We start from the raw sequence: 11,650 nt of genomic DNA on the forward strand, positions 1-11,650 counted from the left end.
TCATCATGCACGGCCTTAAAATCGCGTATCTTACGCCGAGTGAGCTGGTATTTTTAATAAGCCATGGTCAGACTGAGTAAAGAAAGGTAATTAATCCGACAAAAAAATGTTAAGATGCTATTTGTCGAGCGAATGAGTGGAGTTGCCCAATAAATACTTTCAAAAATTTGAAACAGAATTTAAAAACTTCTGCTGTAGTTGTAAAAGTAAAAGATAGATGTTTACTTCAAGTTAATGCCAGATAAGGCTTCCTAAACTGCTGTAATTTCATTCTTGAATTCTCTCTTAACATTCCCTTTATCATTGTCTTCTTTAATATTTCTCACTTTTTTACTGAAAGTGACCTTAAACGTTTGTCCTAAAATATCCCACAAAAAGTGGAAAGAAGATTTTGTTACCTGACGCAGTAATTGTGACCGTAGCAACAGCATTGTTGATTGCAGTGTCCACCGATTTCTGATTGTTGTTGATGGGCAGAGACCCAGGACCTAAAACAAGATAATATATTTGCAGGGTTCGTTAGGCATTTTAAATTGAGATTTATAACAGCTACTGCCATACCAAGCACACAACCAATGCGGACAAAGGTTTCACCCCAGAAATCCAAAGGGAACTTTCGCAGTTGACTAAGACTATACGACTATACGACTATACTATACGACTAAGACTACGAGTTAAGAATAAACGGAGGCTGATCGAGTATTAGATATATTTCGTTGCTACAGTTGTTTCAGTTTTATGAATTTCTAAAACAATAGACCTTTTTCATAATGACGTCAAACGCGGAAAGTATGTTACACGAAGTTTGATTGGCTCGATAGTTTTGTGGAGCCAATCAAATTTCGTGTAACATCAGACTTTCCGCGTTTGACGTCATTATAAGAAAGATCTATTGAACAGCGTCGTGATATTACAACAGTAATAAAAACACGGTTTGTTTACCTCCAATGATGGTTGGTCCAGTGGTTGTCGTTGTAGTTGTACTTATCGCAGGCAAACGGCCAGTGGTCACAGGTGAAGCTAAGATGAAACACGATGAGATTAATAATAATTAATCGAGCTAACTAAACTTAGTGTAATACGTTCTGTCATAAATTTTTACATCTGACTGGAGTATTCACTATTCTTCTATCTCAATGTTCTAAACTGTTCTTCCTAGAGGTCCAGTAAGGATAATCTCTAATTGATCTAGTGTCACTACAGGAAGAAAATTAAACTAAACTAACTTTATTTATACTGGATAGCTCTATCAGTTCTAAACTATTTTTCCTGTATGACTGGCAATGTACTTCTGGAAAAAACTGTTTCTTAAACTTACACTCGTAAACCGCTCCGGTCGTGGATACAGCAAAGAGAACGCCCTCAGCAATCGAAATGTCTTGAAACTGTTTGCTCAAGGCCACTCGAACCCAGCTCTTTCCTTGCGGCAACGTTACGGACACGCCCTGTCTTTCGAAGAGGTAACCATTCGCATTGATACCCCAAACGCTACCATCTCCACCCGCTCTGACGGTGGTCAACACGGCCTCCTTGATCATTTCCCACCTAGAATCTCCGACAAGGCTGGTGCGGAACCAAACTCTGGCACCATTCTGACCAATACCCCAGCAACCTAGCCCACCGCACGAGAGAGACTTCAATTTTCCAATCATTTTCTGCCAACCAAATCCCTTTGGATTCAAAGTGTTCACGCTTCCGCGACACAATATAAGATGGTTTTTGGTGACCACGCATATTCCACTCTTTTCGCTAACGTCTATTTGAACGGCGGCATCGTTTTCGAGCGGGAGTTTATCGATAACAGTCCAGCTTGTTCCTTTCGGTTCAGCCGCAGTGACTCCTTCGCGATAGAGGACACTACCTTTGCTATCCACAGCCCACACTGCCGATTCCCCGACGCCGAAGGATATAATCTTACGTGCGTCAGCAATATATTCGAACTTTCCGTTGACCATGGCGTACACTCTGTCTTCGCCATCACGACCCCATACTGCGTTCTTTGAACCGGCTCTGATCTCAATCAGAGAACCTGGAATGACTTTCCAGTTGATAACCACTTGAACTGATAGAAAATACACATGAATTAAACATTGTAAAGTGGGAACATGCAACCAAATATTGCTTAACTCTCTACGACTGTATTTATATTAAATTTCTCCTTCTAAAGGTTTCGGTTACTCCAAGAAATCTCAGCTAGGGCCCTGGAACTCCTAGCTTTGATATTGTCGAAAATACTCTTCCTGGGTTATCAGTGGGAAAATCTTAGAAACCATCGGTAATATCGAATACAATGGTACTGGAGATAACAAGGAGGAATTTCGTTTTGAACAAATCTTCATGTTCGTTTACATTTTTAAGGCAGAGCCAATCAGAATCCTAAATACTTAATACCGGAAGTAAGTAGTCAAGATTTATGCATTCTGATTGGCTTACTGAAAATGTAAACAAATAAGCTGATTGGTCTAAAACGAAATTCACCCTTGTTACTGCAGATTCATCGTGAAATGGTTTACCTTTTAACTCTCCTGGAGCTGCAGGAGGACCGCCTTCCGTGGTTGGCTTTGTAACTGTTAACATGAAGTAAACGAAGAAATTGAGCCGGTCACAAACGGGCAGAGTCAAGATGGAGAGTATAATAAGTTACATATTAGTTGCGGGACAGTGAAAAAATGGAAATTTGATTGGAATATTATGTAATGAAGATGAATACTATTTGGAATCACGCTAAAGGTGTGAAAATACCTGGAATATATTTATATTATTATGGATCTGATGGTTTACCAAAAAACAAATAATAAGTGACCTATTTGCAACACGTAATAATACCAAACAAAGTTTCTCATCAAGGAAAAATGTTTTAGGCACAAAATATATTCCCAATGTCCTTATTAAAATCTAAGGGAACTAAAAATGTACTCGGGCACATTTTTACAATAGATAATTAGATAATAAATCTCATTAAGTTTCATTTTCATTTTACTATCTATCTCGCAAGTTCTTTTCTTTAAACAAGATAATGCTGATCATCTGCCCTTTACATTTCTACTTAGTTAGCATACCTGATTTATCTTCAGTCTTTGCTGGGAGTCCTATAATATACGAAAGTATACGATATATTGTATCCATCTTTGTATTCTGGGGCCAGTTGCATAAAAACTTAGTTAACTTTAAACTGTAGTTAAGGACAGACTTGGCCAGTCAGAGTCGCGTATTTCTGAGTTAACTCGGATTTAACTATGCAAAATGTAGTTCAATACTTTTATACAATCGGCCCCTGAAGAGGATCGGTATATTACCTTCCATATTGACCAATAACATTTTCAGCACAAAATAAATCCTTGGTTGCTGACTTACTTATGAAAAGGTATTTTCCTGACATTGGTTTCTCAACCTCTCCACCAGGATATTTGACTCCAACACTCAAATGATCTTTTCCACCGTGTTCTTTCAGCAAAGCCGTCAATAAGTATGCCATGCCATGCTTAAGTTCTATCTCCTTAGATGTCTGTTTCTTCACGTCTCTGAAAATATTTTATATCAACAATAGCCGTATTTCTTTTCTAGTTAGGATGACGAACCTTATGTTTATGTGATAATAAAGTAGTCTGGTGTCTAATAATGTGATAATAGAGTAGTCTGATGTTTATGTGATAATAAAGTAGTCTGATGTTTATATGATAATAAATATCAAGGGATGCATCGCCAACGGAGGATTGAAGTGTTCACATTTTGGTGGAAAGAGTTGGGATATTTTTGCTTTAGCAAAAAAAATAACTAAGGAAATCTCGTTTCCCGAAGAAACCCCCACCCTACCCCTACCAGGTTTGCACCTCTAATAAGCCTTTGCCTCCCCCCTCCCTTCTTCTCCAAAAAATTATGGCCTGCACGCGTTCAAACTTTCTGGTGTCTTACTTGTCCCATTGTCGGTATCCTGTAGCCATGTGATGCAGTTCTAGTATTTTCACTGGGTTTCCACCCTCGGTCATAGCGATGAACAGTTGACTGTCGTCGTCGCTGGACATATAGAAGATGTATTTGCCCGATGCTGGTGGCTGGGAGAAAAAGATGTACAATGTACAATATTTACAATATTGAACGGGTGTTGAGCCCGTCAACCCCCCTCCCTCCCCCCTGTCGACTTCGACCAAACACCATTCCTGTCAAGTAAATTAACTTTGTAGGTACCTTCCCTGTTTCCAGACAGACCACATATTCGGCTTAATTAAAATGAATGTTTCAAGGCATCGCCAATGACTTACCACAAAATAGGTTCGCAACCTCGCGCCGTAGTAATTCCCAATGTCCTGCTGTGTTTCAAAGATTTGGACTTTCTGCACTTCATCTGGTGATTTCGGGTACTTAGGACTGCTCGTCAGCTTCTCAACTTCCAGACCTCGAATATTGTTGAAGTACTCGACGACTATTCCGCGCTCGGCTAAACAACGGACAGCGAAAAAGAAAGATCGCAATTAAGCTGGTGATCTATGAATTGGCGGACGATGTGATCTAGGCTTTAGTTGGTGAATGTTTTCAGTGAGAATTATACTTCGTTTCAGAGATAAGAAAGAGGAATTGATAGAGGTACAAAATACTAGGATGCGCAAGATAAATTGAGCCAGCATTGAGCTATCTTCATTGACTTCAGCTATCTGGTAAAACACGAAACTGGACAACATTAGGAACTATTATTTTAAACTTAGCAAACTGTGGAATGCTTCTTAATCAAAATTCATCCTAGTAATTCATTCCATTTTATTTATATTCAAAGCCGGGAATATAAGCGAACTCTATGATGCTAAAATATAATATCAGCCCTTTTCCTTTTGGTCGTATATTTATGTTATACAGTTGTTTGTCCAAATAAATGTACAAATGGTTCGCATAAATACGTTTGAATTGAACAATTTCCAGTACCTTTATCTTCCTCCAGTGTTTTTAAAGCCAAGTCTTCAGCTTTGGTTGCTGCATTGGAAAATAGAAGGAAACGAGTTAAAACAAAATATTATAATGTTCACATATTAACAAAGTACAAACGAAAAGAAAAAAAAAGAGAGAAAGAGACTATCAATTGAAACTTGCATGAAAATATCATATGATAACGTGAACTTTCCATCGAAGATTAAAAATGCTGCAGTTTAAAGATTTGCTATTCTACCAATTGCACTTGACCTTTCTCAAAATGACGTCAAACGCAGAGTCTCGTGCTACACGAGGTTTGATTGGCTCCGCCAAAACCTAACGAACCAATCAAACTTCTTGTAACATCAGATTTTCACGATGCTTATCCAAGAAATCCTGATATTGTCAGATTCTGACATTTGCCATCCTGGCAAATCATTCCTTATACATTGCCTGATACAGGATAATGTTCCTGACAAGTTAGAATGCTATTTTTAGGAAATTCACAACCATGCAAACTGTACATAGAGAAATGTCACATTTTGGAAATTCATTTCACGTTTTAAAGCCGGAATGTTTCACATTTTAAATCAAATCTTCTTGTGAAATAAATAAAATATATCCAGGCGCAAGTTATAAAAGAGTGGATACTTCATTCAGAACACAAACAAGCACTAACCAAACTTCTTCAACGTACCTGCCTGATACACCTTCGCGAGAGCTTCCCGCGTGTAGTAATTCACATTTTTCTTCGCTGTGTCGTAAGCAGTTTGCTCTGGAACCAACGCTTCCGGGGCGTAGCAACGCCATTTGAATTTTGAAGCTTTCTTTCCTCGGTCATAAAGGGCAATCAAGTTGTCGCCAGCATTCCTTATGTTTGATATACACCATTTGTTCAGATTGTGCTGGATTTCGTTGCTCAACAGGGACGACGCTAAAACAATGATATATGCATTCAAATTTCACCATTGGAATTGCTGAAGCTACTTGAATACATTGTAGCTCCATAAACTCGTGACTAAATCTCAGATTTGAGGCTCAGTGAGGTTTACTCTTGTGACTTAATCCATTGGCTTAATCAATTCGGTATGGCTCAATCATGTTTTAACTGCTCTTCCTAGAGGTCCAGCAAGGAGAATTTCTTATTAATGTGCTAACACTAGAAGAGGAAAACTAAACTTATACTGGAAAACTTCAACAATTTCAAACTGGTCTTCCTAGAGGAATCTCCTATCGATAAAAGTATCAGTTCCAGTAGAGGTCCAGCAAGGATAATCTATTATTGATCCAGTGTTACTACAGAAGGAAACCGAAACTAAACTAACTTTATTTATACTGGATAGCTCTATCAGTTCTAAACTGCTCTTCCTAGAAGTCCAGTAAAGATCATCTCTTATTGATTCAGTGTTACTACAAGAGGAAACGTAGGCTAAGTTAAACTAACTTTATTTATACTGGATGACTTAATTAAATTCAAATTGTGCGACACCTACGTTGATTTAGAGTGACAGCTAAGGCAGTAATAAGATTTCCGCCAGTACTTTGGCTGCCATCCTGAAGCCATTGATTAACCAGGAACATGTAAGTCTTTCCAGTCCTCACGTCTTTCACAGACAACTATTGATAAAATTTCTGCGTTTTAGGAAAGACATTCACGTACGTAACGAAATCCTCTTTGTTATTATCAAATTTCACTTACTGCAGCCAAGAACCAGTTGGGACTGTCTTGAGAATTATCTTGACGTATTCGAACGGAGCGAATATCACCAAGTTCACCAACATGAATCCGGAAAGCATCAGTTCTTAAAAGATAAAAAATTACATTGTCAACAACCATATATAATACCCCACACCACACACACCACACCACACCACACCACACCACACCATACCATACCATACCATACCATACCATACCATACATACCATACCATACCATACCACGTCACATCACACCATACCATCCCATGCTACCCCTTTATTCTATACTCTATACTCTATACCTATCACCATTTTCTATTCTACTCTATAACCACACATCACATGCACCATACAATGGATTATCATACCATACAATACAACAGCATACTATGCAATGTTAGACCATACCAAAACACCACCCAAGGATACTACAACAAACTGCTACTCTTACCCTCCTTGTTGGAATGTAACTGCCCCAGATTTAGCGAGTTCAACTTCCTTGGAATCACCATTAGCACCACTGAACTTGATGTAAACTTTGGCGTTCGTACTCGCATCCTTTTCATTTCCAGTGTACGTGGTGACAATGAATTCTCCCTCTGAATTAAAGAACACTGCAATTAGTAGGAACCACCGGAAAAACTGACCTGTAAAAATCGTCTGAAGGTACTACCAGCCTTTCAAGGAATTTATATGAGAGAAAATTGCGTTCTCCATTTGCTTTACCACACGAAGTTTGCATAAACATGTTGAATACTAGGTGAAGAATATTTCAAACCTGCTGCTGAGGGTCCAAAGGGAACAAAAGCACTCGCAAATGATGGCCCATGATGACTTTTTTGCTGGCTCTAAGAAAAAGCAATCAATTATATCATGAATTAATGAAATCGAATTTTTTCCGCCTTGAGATTCATTAATTTTTTTCTAAGAAGTAGCTGGAAGTAAACAATCTTTATTTACACTGTATAACTAAGTTCTAAACTGTTCTTCCTGCAGGTCCAGTAAGGATCATCTCAAGTGATAGTTTTACTACAGGAGAAAACCTAAATTAAACTGACTTGATAAGACGTTCACTAACGGCTATTGCTTATTGATGCACGGTTAGCTAAAATAATTGTAACTACTAAGATTCATAAACCATTTTCTGTGTTTGTCGAAGAATGTCTCCGTATGAGGGTTTGTGCTCTCGATTTAGTGAAAATTTGATTTAGTCAAAATTTGATTTAGTAGTATCTACAGACGATGTTCGCACCTGCGTGATCCACTTTGGTGTTTCAACTCCTTTGTAACCAATCAGAGCAAAAGATGAGCGATACTCGTTCATGATTGGCTCTTGTGCGCCAATCTTTTTTAGCTCTCCCAGAGCATTGCCAATTTTTCTAGCACCTTCATCTTGGACAGCCACTATAACCACGCGACTTTATAAAGAAACGTTATTCAAGATTTGAACTGGTTGAGTCCTAATTCATTTTTACAAGACCACCTAAAACGGGATGTTACGGAAATATCCATACCCATTCTGAATACTGTTGATGAAATTAGTGACTTTTCCACTGGCATCGTTATCACCATGGGTGTCAAACGCTTGTGCCGATTCAAATTTACCTGAAGACGGAAAACAGATTAATGAGCCTGCGCTACAGACTTCGCTTATTACCTCGACAATGCTCATCGCTGGGGGGAGGGGTAGTTAGACGAAAAAGATTTGCGGAGTCAAGACTAAAAGGAAAGCAGGCATAAGTGAACTTCTAAAATGAAAGGATACGGTTTTATTTAGTCATTTATTTACTTGGTGAAAAGAATTTTTTATGACAAATTGGTATCCTGAAAATCATCAAATTTGTAATCATACTAAAGTAAATATTTGAATGGATTGTGTTAAGCTCGGTAAATATCACAGATGATAAGAAGCTCGCCTTGGTTTATATTTAGCGCTAATCAATTCCGAATCGCCTTTCATTGGTAAATAATCTTACCTGTAAGAGCATTGATCACTACGAAGTTATGTCCGCGTTTTTGAGATGCTTTTTGTTCGCCATCAAGATAGATGTACGCTTTACCGCAACCCTCTGATCTTATCTTATCGTTACAGGCTTCGCTTATTACTTCGATATTGGGAAACTCTGTAGAAAATGTTTTAAAACAAAATTAGCAAAAACAATTTCACAGTTCCAAGGGCTCAAAGGAGTTGAAATTTTGAGGAGATATCTAAACTGACCTCCAAACGGAATCTCGGTTGAGATCTTGCTTGGTCCTTTGTATCTGTCCCTTTGTTCCTATAAAAAGGCACATCACATCATATATCAAATCTTTCATTTGCCATTTAGTATCTATCACTTATCTCTTGTCATTCATCATCTATTATCACCTATCACCTACGATCTATAATCTGACACCTATCATTCATCACATATTACCTACCACCTATCACCCACCATTTATCATCTATCATCTATCGTCTGTCGTCTATCGTCTATCATCTATCTATATCATCCATCTATCATCTATCATCTATCATCTATCATCTATCATCTATCATCTATCATCTATCATCTATCATCTATCATCTATCATCTATCATCTATCATCTATCATCTATCATCTATCATCTATCATCTCATCATCTCTATCATCTATCATCTATCATCTATCATCTATCATCTATCATCTATCATCTATCATCTATCATCTATCATCTATCATCTATCATCTATCATCTATCACCTATCATCTATCATCTATCATCTATCATCTATCATCTATCATCTATCATCTATCATCTATCATCTATCATCATTTATCTATCAACTATTATCTATCATCCATCACCTATCATCATTTATTTATCATCTATCTTCTGTCCCAAGTATCATCGTCTTACTTGTTTAACCCAAGATGGCCGTCCAGGTCCAGTATACCCAACAAAAGCATACGAAGATCGAAAATAATCTTTCAATATGACATTCTGTGCGCCGAGTTTATCGAAAATGGTGTAATCCGCACTTGTCATCTTCGACGTATATTCGTCCTGCGTAGCAATCAGTACAACTTTCCTAATTTAGAAAGGAAGATGAAAATTGGTATGAATAGGTGGTTATCACACTGAATTCCTACTCATCCTGAAGCACCGTGCATGACGAGCGAGTAAGTTTAGGATGTTCAAATAAGGCACTTATGCACTAAAGAATCGTCACCATTAGTGTTCTAAAAATTCTGAAACTCCTTTTTCTAAAAGAAAAATACGCCTGTCATAATTATTTCTTTTATCTCATTTAAATTATATTCATCTCAACCTTTAGTTCGATTTGAATTGTATTTTAACTTGTATTTTAATGTAAAATTGTACATAGTTCAACTTGTATGACGCCGCACATTAAAAGCAAATTATTAGTTGATCAAGGCCAGCGTGTTTATTTAAAGTTCTCCCATTACAACCACCACCACATCATACCTTACTGGGAGTTGATTAACAAAACTTCTCATATCATCAACTTGGCTTCTACTTTTATAGGTATCGAAGTTTCTATAAGTTTCAAACTTTCCTAACAACAAAAGGGGCAAAGGTTAAATTGAAAACTTTTCCGGGCGGTAGAGTGGCGAGAAAGGTTGGGGGGGGTGATTGAATTCACCCACGACCTACCAGTGGTGTAATCCAACACAACGAAATTGTATCCGCGTTTCCTGTACGATCTTTCGATGCCGTTGATCCTGATGGACGCCATACCGCAGCCTACAATCCCAGGATCGTTGCAACCCTCACTAATCATGTCAACCTTGACTCGAACTGGAAGAAACAAAACAAGTCATGACTATACTATAATAAACATGATCCAGGCATGATCTAAAAACTCCTATCTATTTGTCCTATATCTATTTTACATGTCAATTCAAACTTGTGTAATGTGTGGACATTTTAGCTGGATATTAAACGTAAAGTGGCGTCTCCGACAGGAAGGGAGACAAATACCTCCTAAATATGCTTTTTGCCTCCCATCTCTCTAATGGAATTATTACCTCCAGAAGGCAATCTATGACTGCACAACCCTGATCCATGCAAACAACTTGGATATATTACACAAAAAAGGAAAGATAATTCAGCTCAACCACTCATATTTAATAATGGTATGGACAAATAGCAATACCTTAGGCTTTTTAAAATAAAACTTTCCCCCAAAAATATGCGTAATTCAATCTTATTTAAATTATATTATACTAAATTCGTTGCAATGTCTTTTAGATGCCTTTTCAAAAGTCTCTCGCGTTCAAAATCCTACACATTTATATCCATTTTAAGGACATATGTAATTTGGATAATTGCAATAGATGGATACATTTAGGTACCTGAAGGGTTACCAGTGGGACCGGCAACTGGGGCTTGAACGACTGCAAAGAAAAACAGAAAATGTTAGATCAGATACGATCAGATGAGAAAGGTTAAAAAAATGGTACGAATTGAGATTTAACGATAGCAAAAAAGTTTCAACGGTGTAAAGGAATCTGTATTTTCTTTTCAAAACTCGAAATTCGCGTACAGTTATAGCGAATCACGTCCAGTGTCGTGGCCCCTATATTGTTCTTCAGAATCTGAAATCATTATTATGCCATGAGATAAGCCAAGCCAGCATACACAGACGATCTTCAAAGATGGTTTAAAATCAGCAATGTTGACAAACAATTTGCTTACATTTAAATACGTTATATCTCCTAAAATATGATATAAATCTCTATGAATATCTAACATTACTACATTAGATGTTAAGTAAAACGAATGCGCAAGAGACCTTTGCTGATTTTTGTCTGTTTTGTTTCACAACCTACACACACGATTTCGAAATCGCTTTCCCAATCCACGTTTTAAACCTCGAACACTTTGAAACGTCGTATTAAATACCTGGGGGTCGAATGTAGATGTCCTCCGGGGAAATGGGTGTCTGTAGCGTTCCACTCGGCAGTTTTACTCCTACCGCAATATGATCACCCCCACCTCCCTCTTTCAAGAGTGCTTCCATGTAGTATCTTTTCCCTTTCTCCAGCTGCACCGGGGCGGATT

The 11,650-nt window shown here is 37.8% G+C and overlaps 2 protein-coding genes across 2 annotated transcripts in view; both read right to left on the reverse strand.

The window, feature by feature from the left end:
• The window catches only part of LOC114538382 (collagen alpha-1(VII) chain-like), a 19,881-nt gene extending 18,009 nt beyond the window's left edge, over positions 1–1,872 (reverse strand). The window contains exons 1-3 of the mRNA XM_028559565.1: positions 1,319–1,872; positions 943–1,020; positions 399–488 (exon numbers count right to left, since the gene is read on the reverse strand). Coding sequence (XP_028415366.1) covers positions 399–488; positions 943–1,020; positions 1,319–1,652 — 502 coding nt within the window. The 5' untranslated portion in view covers positions 1,653–1,872. The remainder of the gene's footprint in view (positions 1–398; positions 489–942; positions 1,021–1,318) is intronic.
• On the reverse strand, positions 1,688–10,512 carry LOC114533429. Its single transcript, XM_028554944.1, has 21 exons — positions 10,494–10,512; positions 10,241–10,384; positions 10,052–10,142; positions 9,482–9,653; positions 8,819–8,876; positions 8,577–8,723; positions 8,115–8,205; positions 7,853–8,018; positions 7,379–7,448; positions 7,052–7,199; positions 6,599–6,701; positions 6,393–6,516; positions 5,597–5,833; positions 4,915–4,962; positions 4,260–4,435; positions 3,913–4,052; positions 3,355–3,521; positions 3,060–3,089; positions 2,514–2,567; positions 1,742–2,062; positions 1,688–1,692 (listed from the first exon to the last, which is right to left on the reverse strand). Exons 1-21 carry the CDS (start codon positions 10,510–10,512, stop codon positions 1,688–1,690), a joined length of 2,511 nt encoding a protein of 836 aa, XP_028410745.1.
• Between the last annotated feature and the right edge of the window lie 1,138 nt (positions 10,513–11,650).

Source organism: Dendronephthya gigantea, unplaced genomic scaffold, assembly GCF_004324835.1.
Source record: "Dendronephthya gigantea isolate DGI-Jeju-01 unplaced genomic scaffold, DenGig_1.0 000002F, whole genome shotgun sequence".
Lineage (NCBI taxonomy): Eukaryota > Metazoa > Cnidaria > Anthozoa > Malacalcyonacea > Nephtheidae > Dendronephthya > Dendronephthya gigantea.

Bases quoted from the DNA above. Each gene is read 5' to 3' on its own strand.
- LOC114533429 (XM_028554944.1), bottom strand. The intron at 8,877-9,481 runs GTAAGACGATGA...GCCTTTTTATAG, and splicing joins GGCCATCTTGGGTTAAACAA to GAACAAAGGGACAGATACAA. The intron at 6,517-6,598 runs GTAAGTGAAATT...TTTTATCAATAG, and splicing joins CCAACTGGTTCTTGGCTGCA to TTGTCTGTGAAAGACGTGAG.